At 42.0% G+C, this 16243-nt stretch overlaps 2 protein-coding genes across 9 annotated transcripts in view; one reads left to right on the plus strand and one right to left on the minus strand.

Annotated features, from left to right (window-relative positions):
- The window catches only part of LOC144693329 (polypeptide N-acetylgalactosaminyltransferase 11-like), a 39702-nt gene that overhangs the window by 19274 nt on the left and 4185 nt on the right, over positions 1-16243 (plus strand). For 2 of the 3 annotated variants that reach the window (XM_078563134.1, XM_078563135.1), the window contains exons 11-12: positions 2323-2460; positions 5231-8498. In XM_078563134.1, the coding sequence (XP_078419260.1) occupies positions 2323-2460; positions 5231-5362 (270 nt within the window). In that variant the 3' untranslated portion in view covers positions 5363-8498. Of the gene's footprint in view, positions 1-2322; positions 2461-5230; positions 8499-16243 lie in introns of those variants that run through there. The other variant, XM_078563136.1, reaches the window with a different exon arrangement.
- pcnx1 (pecanex 1) overlaps positions 11653-16243 on the minus strand; it is a 297449-nt gene continuing 292858 nt past the window's right edge. For all 6 annotated transcript variants that reach the window (XM_078563132.1, XM_078563129.1, XM_078563128.1 and 3 more), the window contains 2 exons: positions 14149-14289; positions 11653-12936 (listed from right to left, as the gene is read on the minus strand). In XM_078563132.1, the coding sequence (XP_078419258.1) occupies positions 12796-12936; positions 14149-14289 (282 nt within the window). In that variant the 3' untranslated portion in view covers positions 11653-12795. The remainder of the gene's footprint in view (positions 12937-14148; positions 14290-16243) is intronic.

A 16243-nucleotide genomic window follows, 5' to 3' on the forward strand; every position in this document is an offset into this window, starting at 1 on the left:
GCACCCTTTGAGAAGACATGAAATAATCGCTTCTCTTCCCAGAAGTGAGCTAGACAGGTGGTGACTTCTTAGCCTCATTGGTTGAGGTGAGATGGGTTGGAACAAATTTATTGCGGAGTTAACTGTAATGTATTTTTATGTCTCTGGTCCTTTTATGCCTTCAAAGTCTGGGCCCTCCTAACAGATAGCAACCCATCTCCCAAACTACGGTTCCAAAAAACCTAAAGGCAATTGCCAATGAGTATGATGATTTGTCCAGTGCTCTGTAATTTCCATTCCCTTTCCCACCATCCCAACCCCTGAGATGACAAAAGAATCCTTCTCAGGATAAGAGGTTGGTCAGTTAGGACTTATATGAGGAACTTCTTTACTTGGAAGGGTGCAGTTCTGTGAAATTCTCTCAGGCTGTGAATGCTCAGTATGTTCCTCCAGTGAATTGTTTAATTGTTGTCCACCATTCATGACTGGGTGCGGCAAGACTGCAGAGCTTAGAGTGATCCCTCCTGCTCTCGTTTCCCTCCCTCCCTCCCACTCTCGTTTTGTTCGTTTCATTTCCCTCCCTCCCTCCGCGCCCTCGTTTCGTTTCCCTCCCTCCCACTCTCATTTTGTTCGTTTCCCTCCCTCCCTCCTCGCCCTCGTTTCGTTTCCCTCCCTCCCACTCTCGTTTTGTTCGTTTCCCTCCCTCCCTCCGCGCCCTCGTTTCGTTTCCCTCCCTCCCACTCTCGTTTTGTTCGTTTCGTTTCCCTCCCTCCCACTCTCGTTCTGTTCGTTTCGTCTCCCGCCCTCCCTCCGCGCCCTCGTTTCGTCTCCCGCCCTCCCTCCGCGCCCTCGTTTCGTCTCCCGCCCTCCCTCCGCGCCCTCGTTTCGTCTCCCGCCCTCCCTCCGCGCCCTCGTTTCGTCTCCCGCCCTCCCTCCGCGCCCTCGTTTCGTCTCCCGCCCTCCCTCCGCGCCCTCGTTTCGTCTCCCGCCCTCCCTCCGCGCCCTCGTTTCGTCTCCCGCCCTCCCTCCGCGCCCTCGTTTCGTCTCCCGCCCTCCCTCCGCGCCCTCGTTTCGTCTCCCGCCCTCCCTCCGCGCCCTCGTTTCGTCTCCCGCCCTCCCTCCGCGCCCTCGTTTCGTCTCCCGCCCTCCCTCCGCGCCCTCGTTTCGTCTCCCGCCCTCCCTCCGCGCCCTCGTTTCGTCTCCCGCCCTCCCTCCGCGCCCTCGTTTCGTCTCCCGCCCTCCCTCCGCGCCCTCGTTTCGTCTCCCGCCCTCCCTCCGCGCCCTCGTTTCGTCTCCCGCCCTCCCTCCGCGCCCTCGTTTCGTCTCCCGCCCTCCCTCCGCGCCCTCGTTTCGTCTCCCGCCCTCCCTCCGCGCCCTCGTTTCGTCTCCCGCCCTCCCTCCGCGCCCTCGTTTCGTCTCCCGCCCTCCCTCCGCGCCCTCGTTTCGTCTCCCGCCCTCCCTCCGCGCCCTCGTTTCGTCTCCCGCCCTCCCTCCGCGCCCTCGTTTCGTCTCCCGCCCTCCCTCCGCGCCCTCGTTTCGTCTCCCGCCCTCCCTCCGCGCCCTCGTTTCGTCTCCCGCCCTCCGACACAGCTGGAGCTACTTTACTAGATCCACCACCATCTTGGACTCCTTCTCTCCTCCAGCTCCGTCATTGGAGGTGCCTAGATCCCAATTTTCTTTTATATTTAAGTATAAGGTTTGTTGTAACTGGGAGAGGGCTAAGGGGTGGGGGAACTGTTTATAAGTTTTTAAAAATGACTCGCCTCAGTGCATCCTCCCAGGCCACTCTCAGAAACAGCCCCAGCTCCTCACCCCATACAAAACACACAACTCTTGAAAGATTGCAAAAAAAAACTTAATAAATTCCAAGGGGAGGAGGAAAAAGTGTCAACTATCCATTGACTCCTAGTTTTTGAGGTACTGCTCTGTCCAGACCTCTAATGTCCTCCCATCCTTCCTAGGTGGTGCCCAGAACTGGAGCAATACCTTTTTTGAATTTTTCCCCCATCTTTGCTTTATCTTAGGCTACTTGTGAGTTTTCAAGGGCCAATTCACCCGCTGCCCCTATGTATTTAGAACCCTCTTCAGCAGCATCTGGCAGTATCTATGGAGAGAAATGAGTTAACATTTTGGGTTGATAACTGCTTCAGAGGTTCTGATGAAGGGTCATCAAACTGAAGCGTTAACCCTGTTTTTCTCTCTCCCATATTTGCTGCCGTTTTTTATTTCAGATTTTTAGTGTCCTCAGTACCCTGATTACCTGCTGCTGTTAAAATTCTGGTTAATATCTTACAGGAGATTGTGTTTTTGCTTTCCATCACTTCTTGTTGATGGTGCTTACAGGTTTGGATTTACAATGAAGAACATGACCTAATTCTGGCCAACCTGCTTTGTTTGGATATGTCTGAAACCCATTTATCAGACTCGCCTCGTCTTATGAAATGCCACGGTGGTGGAGGATCACAACAGTGGACGCTAGGGGTAAGATTAGTTCCTGATCAGAAAGCTTATTACATTTTACCAGTATTTCCTTTGGCTTCATAGTTTCTTGTGTATCAACAGGAGCTGTAACTGAACTAACTATGCAATGGCAAAGTGTATTTAATTCCCACCATTGAATACTAGCATGCAGATTAATAGCAAGACCTTTCCTATCTTGTTATGGATCTGTTGTTCTGTTGCCAAGAAGCACTGATTGAAGGTCAGTGAACGGAAATCAATGGGAGAAGCTCCTGTGCTGTTCTTACTTACCAGTCTCTGAGTGGGATTTGGATAGCTCTGGGAACAGGCTACTTCCCTGCACACTTTGCTTGGATGAGGCATCTGGAGAATCAAGAAAGGCAAAAGAATACTAGTTTAAATGTTTTCACAAAACAACTGACATAAATGTACTTTAATAATTGAATATGTCAAAGAAGCAATATTATGCCATAAACTGATGGAGCATAGGTTCATGTCATGGGATGGCTCACTCATTAGTCCAGCTATCAAGGGGAGACACTAAATGCATTCAGAAGTTAGAGGAGGCTGCTACCTGGATCATTTTGTCATGGCTATCTCCAGAGTGGAAGGCCCTGGAGCAGTTTACCTGTTCTCTACCTTGGTTTTTAAAAAGAAATGCATTTAATTTGGAGGGTTAATGATTCACTTTTAGTTAATACTGAATTGCTTTATGCAGAACAACCATTATTGTTTTGCACGTGTGCTGTTGGTAGAGAGGTACATTTACAACTTGGAAGAAGTTTTTTTTTCTCGCTTCAATCCCAACTCTAATCTTCCACTACTCTTCTGCTTTTCTGTTGCCATTCCAGCTTGAATTCCCCTTTGATAAGGCCACAACTACTGTGTTACTGCCTCTTTGAAGGGTCCAATGAAGAAACCATCACTGTTTTCTTACAAGTAGCAGCCTGCAATCCTCTCTTGCTGGCCTTTACAACCATGTACGATGTTAATCTTGCCAAGGTGTGCCCACAGACCACTGTCTTCCAGGCTCTATCAGTAGGTCAACAGTTGTGCCTCTCCCTGTATTTTCCTCTCGAATGTCTGGTCAGTTATGAAAAAGGTCTTTCCATCCATGACCTTATCATGGATGATTGCATTGATAACCCAGTCTTTAACAGACACTTGGCTCACAGCTGGTGACGTTTTATCCGTTATTAGTGCCTCTATACCTGGCTGTACTTCAGACCACCCACACTGGCCCTTTATTACCAACTTGGACCTGTCTCTCTTTCTGGTACCCTTTACTCCTTTAAGCACCTTACCTTGTTCAGGTCCTCTCTCTTTTTCTCTGCTGCTCACTTTCCCCCTGCCTATCAAGCCAAATAAACCCTGGCCCTGTTCCTCCCTGCTTTAGCCCTGAATCCTCATCTTTCTTTGGTTTGTCTTCCATCGCCTTGCAACCTGCTGCCTTATTTCCAGCCCCCATTTCTTCTCCCAAGCCCTTGAATGAATCTAGCGCAGTCTGAAAGCCTCTCCCTGGACCATGAGCCCATTACTGAACAGCAAACAGTTATCTTCCCTGGAAATTTTCTCACCCCATCCCTCCCTCAACCCAATGGCCTGAACTCAGTTTCCCAGCTCTTTGTAATCTTTTGGTGTCCCAAGAACATAATTCCTCTTCTCTTTATTCTATATTTTCTCCCCTTATCCAATTTCTACTCGCCTCCATCTACAACTATCCTGGTACCCTCTGCTGTTTTAACCAGTTCCTGTAACTTGGCTGTGACCTTTTCATTGATCAGTTACTCCACATCATCTTTCCCACCAGGGCAGCCTGATTGACTGACTCTCCTTGAACGGTGGCTAAACCAGTTTCCATTGCTCACCACTCTCTACCTGACTGAACTTGTTCTCACATTGAACAACTTTTTCAACTTCTGGACTTCCTCTGGTAAAAACAATCACTTTGGCTCAGAGCTTTGCCTGCTTTTTTGTAGGTTGTTGAACATTCTTAGTCAGGTCCTTTCCCTGATCTGTTCTTTTAGTACAGAATGTGTTGCCGTTACTCCCTCTCCTCACCCTAGTCTGGGGATTTAATTAATTTTGCTTCTAACGTCACCCTTCCATCACCTTCATGTGGTCAGTCTCTGACTCTTCCCTTCTCTCCTACGACTTCTATGACTTCTCCATCTCTGGGGATAGATCGTCTATTGATAGCCCACCAACTCCAACCGCAGCCTCAACTATACTTGTTCACAACCTTTTTTTTGTTAAGAACGACATACTGCTCTCCCAGTTTTTCCATCTCATCTGCTTTGACAATGCTACTTTCCACACCAGATCTTGCAAGATATTTTCCTATTTTCTTGGTTGAGGTTTCTCCTCCACCACCCCCCCACCCCGCCTCCAAACTTGGTGGAAAGGGCGTTCAACTTTATCTGGATTTGGCTTTAACAACTTTAGATCTTAATCACAGTCCACATTTTTTTTCCAGAAAGCAGGTGCTGGTAAAGGATGATTGGGGAAGCTGTGGCTAGGGATAAGGATAAGCATGGGATAAGGATCACCACCACACTTGGTGTACTGAAGCTCTATAACAATACAATTTTTGCAGGAGAATGCAGGACCATGTTCCTACCATTTTACGTACCAATGGTAATATGAATTATAGTGCTATTACCACTGCAGAAATATATGATGAGTTCCAGAGCCATTTTTGGGATGCTACAGACCAAATACCCTGCTCTGAAAAGACTAACAGTCTATTTAAAACTAAAGTTTATGTTATCCTTATTTCATGTTTTTATAGGTAAATAATTCTTTGTATCAGATATCTGCTGGACAGTGCCTGAAGGTGGTAGATCCGGATAATCCTAAAGGATATGTTGCCATGGCAATCTGTGATGATTCTGGATCACAGCAGTGGAAGCTGGACAACTGATGTGAGCAACAGACTAAAATACTCCATGGGGAGCAGAATAATCAACTGCCTGTGACTGATTCTTAAGATGTAAGCATAGAGAGGATAGCAATTAATGTTTAAATAGAAATGCTGGATGATGGTAGAACTGCTCAATTTTTAGTGAGGTGAATAGTCATTTTATCAAAGTATTTTGACTATTTTCTCTATAGGCTGTTTTACAATTATTGTGAGATAGAAAGTTTTAAATTTGTGAAAAATGTGGAATAATTTATTTGTTTTTAATTTTAAAAGCGGTCCAATTTGCTCAGTTGGATATGGTGGTAATATTGAGGCATATCATGCATGCATCAGTAGTTTTTAAAGTAAGTTTCCCCTAGTGATTCATGTTATAACTGCACTAGCCAGTGAGGTAAGTCCTGTAGACCAGGTTCTAGGTTTGATGCCTGCTCCGTGATGAGTTTTCCTCTGGGCTAGAGCCAGGAAAGAGCAGCCAAAGTGTCTGCTTCACTGTCTCCTAACCAGTTGGAAAGTTCATATTTGCTTGTAGAGGTTGCCCAGTGACAGGATCGGATTTGACCATGATAGCACCTGCAGTTGAATAGTTTGCCAGAACTCGTGATCTGAAATAATACATGCCTTTTGTGCGAGATATCTGAGTGGCTGGCAACCATGGAATTGTAATGAAGCATACGTAAAGGAAAAGGGGAAAGAGATTCAAGTTTCAATTTGGCACAAATAAAGTAAGTTCTCAAAAAAATCACTAATTAAAATAAGTCACTAATCAAAATGTCCAAGTTTATACTTTTCTGAATGGACTGTACCAGTTCTGATGTGACTTGTTGAAGTTTTGACTTTCTTCATTATTTGTTCTAGTAATGGTATCATTTGGCAGAGCAGCTCATACAAAAAGAACGGTGCAATGTTATATTGGTTAGGGGTTTGCAACCTCTTGAATGTCTTAATAGATTGTTGTGAAAAGGCTATAAAAATATCCTGTTAAAGGGTTGACTATTGTTGAATTGGATGTAAAGCAAAACGTTTACATTAAAACTGCATTTGTACTATTTAGTAATGAAGATAGCTCAGGCCACAGTTACATTATTTGAAACTGGTGTTGGCTTCAAGAGCAGTTAATGTGGTAGCATCAATTTGTACCCAAGTTATACTGTTGGCTCAGCCTGATTCTCAAAATGCGGGGAAAAAACGAGTACTGCATGTATATAAAGCTTCAGTCACTGATGTTTAAATGTCATTGATGTTTTTAATATAATTATTTAAGAATTATTTAAATGTCATTAATGTTTCTTATAAACAGCTGATAGGGCTGTTTATAATGCAGCAAGAGGTTTCCCTCTTTCATTTGATTCAGTGAATTGTTAAATGCAGGAGGAGGATTTCCTCTGTTCACTGTGCAATAATGACAAAAACAGGAGGATTTCCTCAGGAAACCTTTTCTAACCAAAGTGTAAACCCTTTGATTTTCATCAGAAAACCTAAGAAATCTCGCTGCTGAGATGCCTTTAACTTAATGCCACCAGAAATCCCCCAAAAGTCCTTCAAGGCGGTCCAACAGACTTTAGCACTATTCCATTTACAAGCCTTTCTTGAATTTTCTGCTCCAGTGGTGTGCTAGTCATAGGGATATGGTAGTATAATGGTTGTGTTACTGGACTAGTAATCCAGAGAATGTGAGTTAATTCCAGCAATTTGAGAATTTGAACCCATTTTTTTTTTTAAAAAGAAGAAAGTCTGGAAATTAAACATGGTATCAGTAAAAATAACCATGAAGCTGTTGGATTATTGTGCTTTGAAAGAAACTGGTTTACTAATGTCCTTTTTAGGGAAGGAAACCATTCGAGACTCCAGTTCCAACTGTGCTCTGAAGCAGCCTAGCAATTGACTTTAAGAAGTCCTGAGAATATTTTTAAAAAGCAAAAATAGGCATTAAGGAAATTGATCATCTTCCAACTTTATTCCAACCTAATTTAACAAGTTTTCATTTGGGTTGTAATTTCTGACCAAATTCCTTTTATTCAAACATTTATCTCATTTGTTGGTTTGAGCAGTGTGGCTTTTATGAAAGTGGATCGGAAAATTTCAAAACAGGATTAAAAATATCAACCTGTTTACTACAGGTGCTTCCTGGAGATTTATGTAAAATCGATACAGAGTGTCCTATAGTATCCTATATCCTATAGTATCTGCTGGCAGGAATTTTTGCTAAAAATGTAACTTTTGAAATGGAGCAACAATGATGTTAGTTGATGTGGAGCAGGTTAAAATCACTAATACCGAATGCAGATTTAACCAGTATATTGTTCCACAGTGATAGTTTCAATCCATGATAGTAGAGATTTGGCAGGGTTTACTACTGGTGTTCCCTGACAGCTTGCAAATTTTCCCTATTCATTTTAATGGATAGGAAAGACACAAGTTTGTGAGTACTCGAGTAAACCTTAGTTGTGTCGTCACACATTTGGAAATGGCTGGTGAACAAATAATTCCATTGTACTGGAAACACCTTTAACCGCTGGAGTTGTAATTGATTAGACAATGGTTTAGCTAAGTTTTATAAACAAATCTGGTCAACTTAGACTGCCATTGGGACCAATTTTAAGTTACAATTGATAAGCACTTTGTCATTTCACATTAGAGTCTATGGTCTCTACTGATGTTTTGCGCAGACTCCAAGTTCTGAAGTATCATCCCCAGCATGTGGGATACTTTAATTAGTTTTGCAAAACTAATTTTTTAAACTTGAAATTGAGATTTTTTTTCTCATTAAAATGTAATGGGTTTTTATTATGATTGATGAACAATAACTGGAAAGTTGCTAATAACATGATTTGGTTGTAACTGCAATGATTTTACTCGTGTCTTTCCTAAGCAAGGATAAGTTCAGGCCTATTCAAAAATGACTTAGGCCACATTTGTTTACATAAATGGTGTGGCTGTGATATTCATTTATATCTTTGTATCAGCAAAAGAGCAATTCATCTGAAGCCTAAGCAGCAAACAGTTGGCTGTAAATTAAATATTCTGCTCGTTAATTATGCCCCATTGTTAGTTTTGAGAAATTCTCTGTATTGAAATCCATTTTATCAAATAAAAGCAGCGAGATATTTATTGGAATAAAGATCTAATTTTAAATAATCGTCCTGTTTTGCTAATCAGCTAATGTACAAGAGCTCTTGGCCATCTGATTTTGAATAATTTCACTTGATTTTTGTTTCACAGCAAGTAGAAAATACCACAGTTAACTCTCTCAAAAAAAAACTTCTTTTGGGACAAGTAGCAAATTCTTATGAGTTGACTGCTTGTATTTGTTGTAGTCATTATTTATTTTTAAATATATTTTAGCACTGATGAAATTCTAAGTGTATATTCAAGAGAGGTGTTGGTAGCCAGGTTGTGAGGGAGCAAAGCTGCCAGTGCCAGAAGATGATGATCAAGGATCATGCAGAAATCAAATATCACAACAGGAAAATAATTGGCCTCCCATGGAAGGTCAAGTTGCAGACCTGCACTGAGTTCAGGTGTTTAGAGTAAATATTCTTTTCAAAATTTTGTCAATGGTACCATTAACAGATAATATATGTATCATCCCAGACCCCTCCATACTAAGTCCTCTTCTCCTTGCAGCATAGATTCACCAGAGGTTAGGGGTATACAGCTGGGCAGGTAAAAGGTTTGGAGTTGGTTAACAGCAGACTTGGGCAAAGAAACCTACTACTGATCACCTGATGCCACCCTCAGCTGATCACATTGATCCTCCATGACAGACATCACCTTTGAGGAAACACTGAAGGTGGTAAGGGTGCAGAAGGTACCAATGATCAAGAATGGTTCAGTAATATAGATCCAGTCAACATCCTGGCTCTATTGCTGAAGATTTGTGCCCTAAAAGTATCAAAATCTCTAGTTAAACTGTTTCGGTACAGCTACAATACTGGCATTTATGGACAGGGCATACCTGGACAATCAATCAGGGCAGTAAGTGTCCTGGTTGCATTTATTGTTGTTGTCAGCTGTCCCTCGCTTCGAGGATGACGTCTACTCAGGGCAGAGTTATAACCGTGGTAGAAGCCTGCACGTGACTTTTTAAAGTGGGGACCTCTGGGTGCCAGCATTGTCCACACGATCAATGAGTCAGTGATCAGATGACAAGATCATCTTGACACTGTAGCCTTCACAGCTGATGTGAGAGACAGTCTTTATTTAGCCTGTTCTGCAGTTGAGGACTTTTTGTTGATGATTGTCTGACACAATAAATACAATGATGGAAGGAGTCATCAGTACTATCAAGAGGCATTTACTCACCAATATTCTGGCAGGCTCCTGAGCACCAAAATTAATTATAGCCTTGGTGCAAGTTCAGACATGAACTGAATTCCAGAGAAGGGTAGAGTGAGTTGAGTGCCTTTGTCATCAAAGCAGTATTCGACCAAGTAGATCACCAAGGAGTTGTAATGAAATGAAAATCAGTGGACATTCGTCAAGTTTTTCCTAATGGATGGAATCATACCTAGCATAAAGGTAGATGGCTGTGCTTAGTTGAGGCTGGTCACCTTAATCCTATTCCTCAGAAAATAAAGCACTCCATACCTGCATGTAGCAAGACCTGGTTAAATGACCAGTAGCATTTGCACTACAGAACTGCCAAGCGATGACCATCTCCAACAGGAGAGCATTTAACCACCTTTCCATGACGTTCAACGGCCAATTCATTGCCCAGCACTTCTCCTCCCCATCATAATATTCTAGGGGTCAGTGGCTATGAGAGATGGCTAGACAGTAAATATTCTGCAGCAAGTGATTCACCTCTTGATGCCCCAGAGCCTCTCCACATTCTACAAGGACAATCAGTAGTGTGATGGAATATTCTTACCTGGATTGATGACGCTGTAACAACGTGCAAGAAGCTCAACACCATCCAGGACATAGCAATTTTCTTGACTGATGCTTCAAATACCAATCCCACCACCGACACACCTTGGCTACAACATGTATTATAAACAGAATGCACTGCAGCAACTCTCAACCCATGACCTCCATTATCTAGAAGGAACAAAGACAACAAGTGCACAGGAACATCATCTCCAAGTTCCCTTCCATGTTGACTTCGAGATATATCACCAATAGCTCATGGTTGCTGGGTCAAATGCCTAGAACTTCCTATCAAATGGCACTGTTGGCGCACTTTCAGCACATAATGCAGCCCATCTTCTAATGGGCAATTCAGGATGGCAGTAAATTAATGCTCATATCCCGAGAACGTTAACAGCCTGCAACTCAGTGTAACATAAATGCCGTACTATATTGAGATTATTTCTGAACTTAAACGTTATGTAGTCTACCATGACTTTGTTCCAAACATGGGAAAAGCCAATGAGGGTGGCAATACAATTAGAATGAGACATTCATATTGTGTTTGCCAGCACAGGATATGCACAATTTTGCCAGAACTGTAATCTTCAAATGAAAAATTGTAACTATCAAGTGCTTTTTCATGGAGGATAGTTTTATAACGAAATAAGGTTCTCAGAATAAATAGAACATATAGTATAGTGCCTTGGTGCCAGCCATAGCTACCTTTTATGCCAGCTTTGGCTCTGAGTCAAAATGTCATGGGGTTTAAGCCCCACTCCAGAGTAGTTGGCATTCCAGAACAGTACTAAGTGCTACACATTTGGAGGTGCTGTCGTTCAGATGAAATGCTAAACTAAGGCTCCACCTGACCCCAGCTGGTTTTCTTGCCAATATTTATCCCCTCCACCAACAGCACTAAAAATATCATCTCTGCATTTATCACATGGATGTTTATGGGACATTGTTGGGGGAAAATTTGCCTACAGTGACATCAATGAAAAGTACTTCATGGACTGTGAATGGCTTTGTCGTGTCCCGAGATTATAAAAGGTGTCAGCACAGAGAAGGCTATTTAGCCCATTGAACCTGTGCCAGCTGTTCGAGTTGTTCCACTTGCCTGTTCTTTCCCCATATATCCCTACAACAACTTCTCCTCCAAGTATTTATCTAATTCCCTTCTGATAGCTACTATTGAATGTGCATGTACCATCTTATCAGGTAATGCATTCCAAATCCTAATCACTTGTGTCAAAAAAGCTATCACCTCTGGTTCTTTACTAATCGTCTTAAATCTGTGCCCTCTGGTTATCAACCTGTCAGCCTTTGAAAACAAGTTACCTTTTATTACTCGCTTTCAAATCTCTTAGTCTTCTCTATATATGAACAAAAGGTTGTTTGTATATTACAAAACAAGGATTAAATGAAATTGGAGACAAACGTTACACCAAGAAGGATTTGCTTTATTATAAAATTGCTTTATTGATCATAGTTTCAATACTGTATTTAGTTTCAGATGCAGTACACTGCGAAAAAAAATCTTCACTTAGGCTTCTGTCATCTTTGTTTTAAACATCAACTACATTATTTACAAGTTTTCTGTATACATACACATAAGCACCCGTCCCCTTGATATATGCTTTGTGGTGGTGGTTGTTTGTTACACGAGGAAGGGGTTTAAATTGCACGGTCTGTGAGGAAACAGTGAACTGTATCCAGTCATTTTGCAATTCAGTCCAGCAAAACTACTGCCAAACCCACTGTTAGCTTTTATCTTAAAATTTCTTTTCCCTGAATATACAGAAACAAAAGCTTTTATAACAAAAAAAGTTCACAGTAATAAATATCAAAAGAATTATACAACTGTATACAAGTTCTATTGAAACAATAAAAATAAATTCCAAGTCAAAATAAAAAGAGTAAAGGCGAGATTGGAGCATGACATGAGCTGATGATTAATGTTCTCATCCCGAAAGGCATTTTTGAAGTATAATGGCATTTATATAAATAAAAAGCTCTGAGCAATCCCAGAATATTTAGTGCATTGTTGTTAATTAGTGCAGTTGTCTTTAACACAGTCACGACTCAGAAGGAATGAGACAGTAGTGAAATGATCAAATTGGACATTATAGTTCTTTTGTATGGTCAATAGAATTCTAACCTATCAATAACTTCAAAAACAATATTTTCATTTAAAGAGATTTTAAACGTGCACTGCATGAAACTATGGCATTCTCAGTATTGGCAAATAAATAAACATGGACAAAATACCCCAAAAAATCTACTTAACAACTTAAGAAAAATGTTCTTTAAAGCATTTGAAATGCATAGAATTCTTTTAAATGTTTAAAAAAAACAAAATATATTTTTAGATCAGAGTTCTGCCTCCATGCAGTTTTCCTTTCTCACCTCAGGTGAGGTCTGACAAAGCAACATCCTTCGAAGCTTTTTACTGCGGGTGTTCAAATTCTGGATATTCCAATCCAGCCTCCAGCTGTTGCAGTAATGCATTCGGACCACAGGATGGCAGAAAGAGATTTATTCCAATTTCCATCTCCCACACTCAAGCTACTGTTGCAAGAGTTTCAAACTTTAGCCCCCAGTTCCAGGACCCCAGACTCAATGATGGGAACATACTTGTCTTCAATCTGAACCAGCAGGATCGTCTTGTCTATGTGGGACCTGCTACTTGGCTCTCTGCTGCAAGGCACCCAACGGTGAATCACCTGATTATACAGAGAAGGAAATATTGAACTGGCAGGAAATAAAGTCTGGAATACTGAAGAACTTTCCATGATCAAAAGTGCAAATTATTCTGTCCAATGTTTTCATTCACCTTGAATATACTGGTTTCCAGATTAAAACTGTCTTGGAATATCATTATTTCACTATTGTTTTCTTTATTTGCTATATATATTCCCATCTCCCCATGTCATGTGAAATTAATAGCCAAGTGGATGGACAAAGGAGTTCACTTTGAAACCAGATAGGAGCATAATGGAGGTCCAAAAATCACCGATTTTCCCTCCCCATGGGAAATTACTGGACCTCCACTGCTGAGCACATTCCTCCTTCAGAACAATTGAGATTGGAGACCAATCTGAATGCTGAAGCAGCCACTGTGGTTTTTCAATACAGTTAAGATAAAAAGTTCCCACTGAAATCAACAAGTGAAAAGTTTGATCAATGGGCAAATGTTAATGTTCTTATCTGTATGGTACACATTTGTAATTGCCCTAGTACGCCAAGGGCAATTAGGGATGGGCAACAAATGCTGGCCTTGCCAGTGACGCCCACATCCCATGACATTATTCAAAGAAGGGCAGGGGAGTTCTCCAAGATGTCCTGGTTAATATTTATTCCTCAACCAATATCACAAAAACAGATGATTTGGTCATTACCTCATTGCGGTTTGTGGGGGACTTGCTGTGTGCAAATTGGCTGCCACAATTCCTACATTGTGGCCACAATTCAAAAGTACTTCATTGGCTGTGAAATACTCCAACACATCCTGAGGATTTTTTCTTAACAGACCATTTATAGTTTGAGAGAGAGAGATTAAAAATAAAGATAACTATGAAACATCTCACTACCATTATTTACTAAGGCTATTTGCATTACTAACATTAACTGAGCATTTTCATTTGAATCTTTCATTATACTTGAATTCATCACTATACTGAACTTTACTTCCTACTACTTGGTTATCAAAAGGCATATTCTCATTTAACTTTACGACTGCCCTAGCTCCCCTTTTGGAAAACAAATATGCACTCACTATCCTCCCATATACCAACTTTTTCACCAATTCTCACTCCACCCTTTGAGTGACGATTTATGAGCTCTGTGCACCACATTAAACAATTACACTAGCAATTGAGAGGGGTGCTCCATTCATCACTAAAATGGAGGAATTCTTGATGGTCATGGAAACTTACATAGCCTTCCATGCCCTCCTGAGGGCTCCAGTCTTTCCAGCTGATTCGACCAGCTCGCATTCTGATTGCTTCATCTGGCCAGTGAAGCTCTCTCCTCTTGGACATGTTGATGGCTTCCATGACTTGGCCAGTGTCAATTATCTGCAAAGAAACAGGAAAAGAAAGAAATACTGGCATCACTAACTGGCAAACATTTTACATGACAATATCCGATCTAGCACTCAAACTGAAAATTCATTTATATTCTTCTTCAGTTCTCTGCCCGAAGGCAGGTCCAACCCACAGCGCCTCAACTTCCACCATCGTTTGGGCAAGGAAGCAGGTCCTGAGTCCACCTCAGCCGGAACAGGGATCAAACCCTGCACTCCTGGCACCCATCTGATCCACATTGGCTGTCCAGCCAATCAACCCTCCAAGGTGTCCAAGTTGCTATGGGAACATACACTTACATGCATACTGTAGCCTGGAACTATGAATAGTGATGGTGGGGAGTCCAATTTCTTTCCATCACATGGCTGACCAGGAATCTCTCCCAATCTGACCATTAGCCATCACCATATGTGTGAAGGATTTACTCAACCTTTTTGGCCGAATTACGAATGCGTCTTCCTTGGCCAACAAGTCCTGGAGTGGGATTGAACTTTTAGCTTCTGGTTCCGAGGCATGGATGCTACCCACCGCCACAAGACCTCCTCCCATTTATATTCTCATCTGCAAATTTCAGTGCTAAATTCAGGGTGACAAAGTGCCAACTTAGTTATGATGTTCTACTGTAACAGCCTTTACCCTGCTTGGTAATATATGATAGGATATAGAACTAACCGAATATCTTTGGACCAGAACGTTTGGCTCTAGGCTGTATGTTTATTATACTGAGTCCAGTGTGATTTCCAAGCTGGATAATTGGCTGTCACCAGATACATACTTGATGCAGAAATGCTTGGCACTCTTGTTGGCATTTACTTTGATTACTTAACATTCTATCTATACCTTTGCATTGAACATAGCATTGTGTCACATTTTATCCCTTGTGAGGAATTATCACTTAACTTACTGATCAGCACCAATGTACTGCAAACCATGGAACATCAGAAATGTCCATTCCAATGTCATTATTCAGACCTCAGTGCAGGCTGTGGTCAGTCTACAGTTATCTGATGGGCAAGTCTTTCCAATCAGCTCACATTAGGAAAGTAGGTGAAAACTTCCAAACACAATGGATTGCTCACACAAGAATGCACAGAGCCCATCGTTCAGGCTACACTTCAGTAGCTTCAAAATTACCACTCCAACTAAGAACTACATTGATGGGCTGTGGTGGAAAGACCATATTGGGTTACACTGTAGGATCAATGCACAAGTCCAACAGTGGAACAAGGCACTATGGCAGTCAGAAATTCCAATTTAACTTAATATCCAAATTGCTATTGATCAGATTTTCTGGAAAGGATTCCGTTTTACCTGGTTATAATTAATTCATTGCCCCAGTTCACCATTTTTTGAGGCAATACTACATTATGAGCAAATTGGACCCAAAGTACAGTCCTTGAATGAAACTTAATATGCAAAGTCACTTTAGGATAGAAACTTTTTTTTTATTTTGTGGGATGTGAGGGTCACTGGCAAAGCCAGCATTTGTTGCCCATCCCTAATTGCCCCTGAGAAGGTAGCAGTGCGCTGCTTTCTTGAGCCGTTGCAGTCCATCTCCTGTAGGTACACCTAAAATGCTGTTAGGAAAGGAGATCCAGGATTATGGTCCAATGAAGGGATGGCAATATAGTTTCAAGTCAGGATGATTTGTGGCTTGGAGGGGAGCTTGGTGGTGGTCACGTTCATCTGATGTCCTTGTCCTTCTAGGTGGTAGAAGTAATTTGTTAGAAGGTGCTATCGAAGGAGCCTTGGCGAGTTGCTGCAGTGCATCTTGTAGATGGTACATGCTGCTGCCACTGCAGCAGTAGTGGAGGGAGTGAATGTTTAAGGTGGTGTGTGCGTGCCAATCAAGCGGGCTGCTTTGGCCTAGGAGGTGTCGAGCTTCTTGAGTGTTGTTGGAACTACACTCATCCAGGCAAGTGGAGAGTATTCCATTACACTCCTG

Source organism: Cetorhinus maximus, chromosome 18 (assembly GCF_964194155.1).
Source record: "Cetorhinus maximus chromosome 18, sCetMax3.hap1.1, whole genome shotgun sequence".
NCBI lineage: Eukaryota > Metazoa > Chordata > Chondrichthyes > Lamniformes > Cetorhinidae > Cetorhinus > Cetorhinus maximus.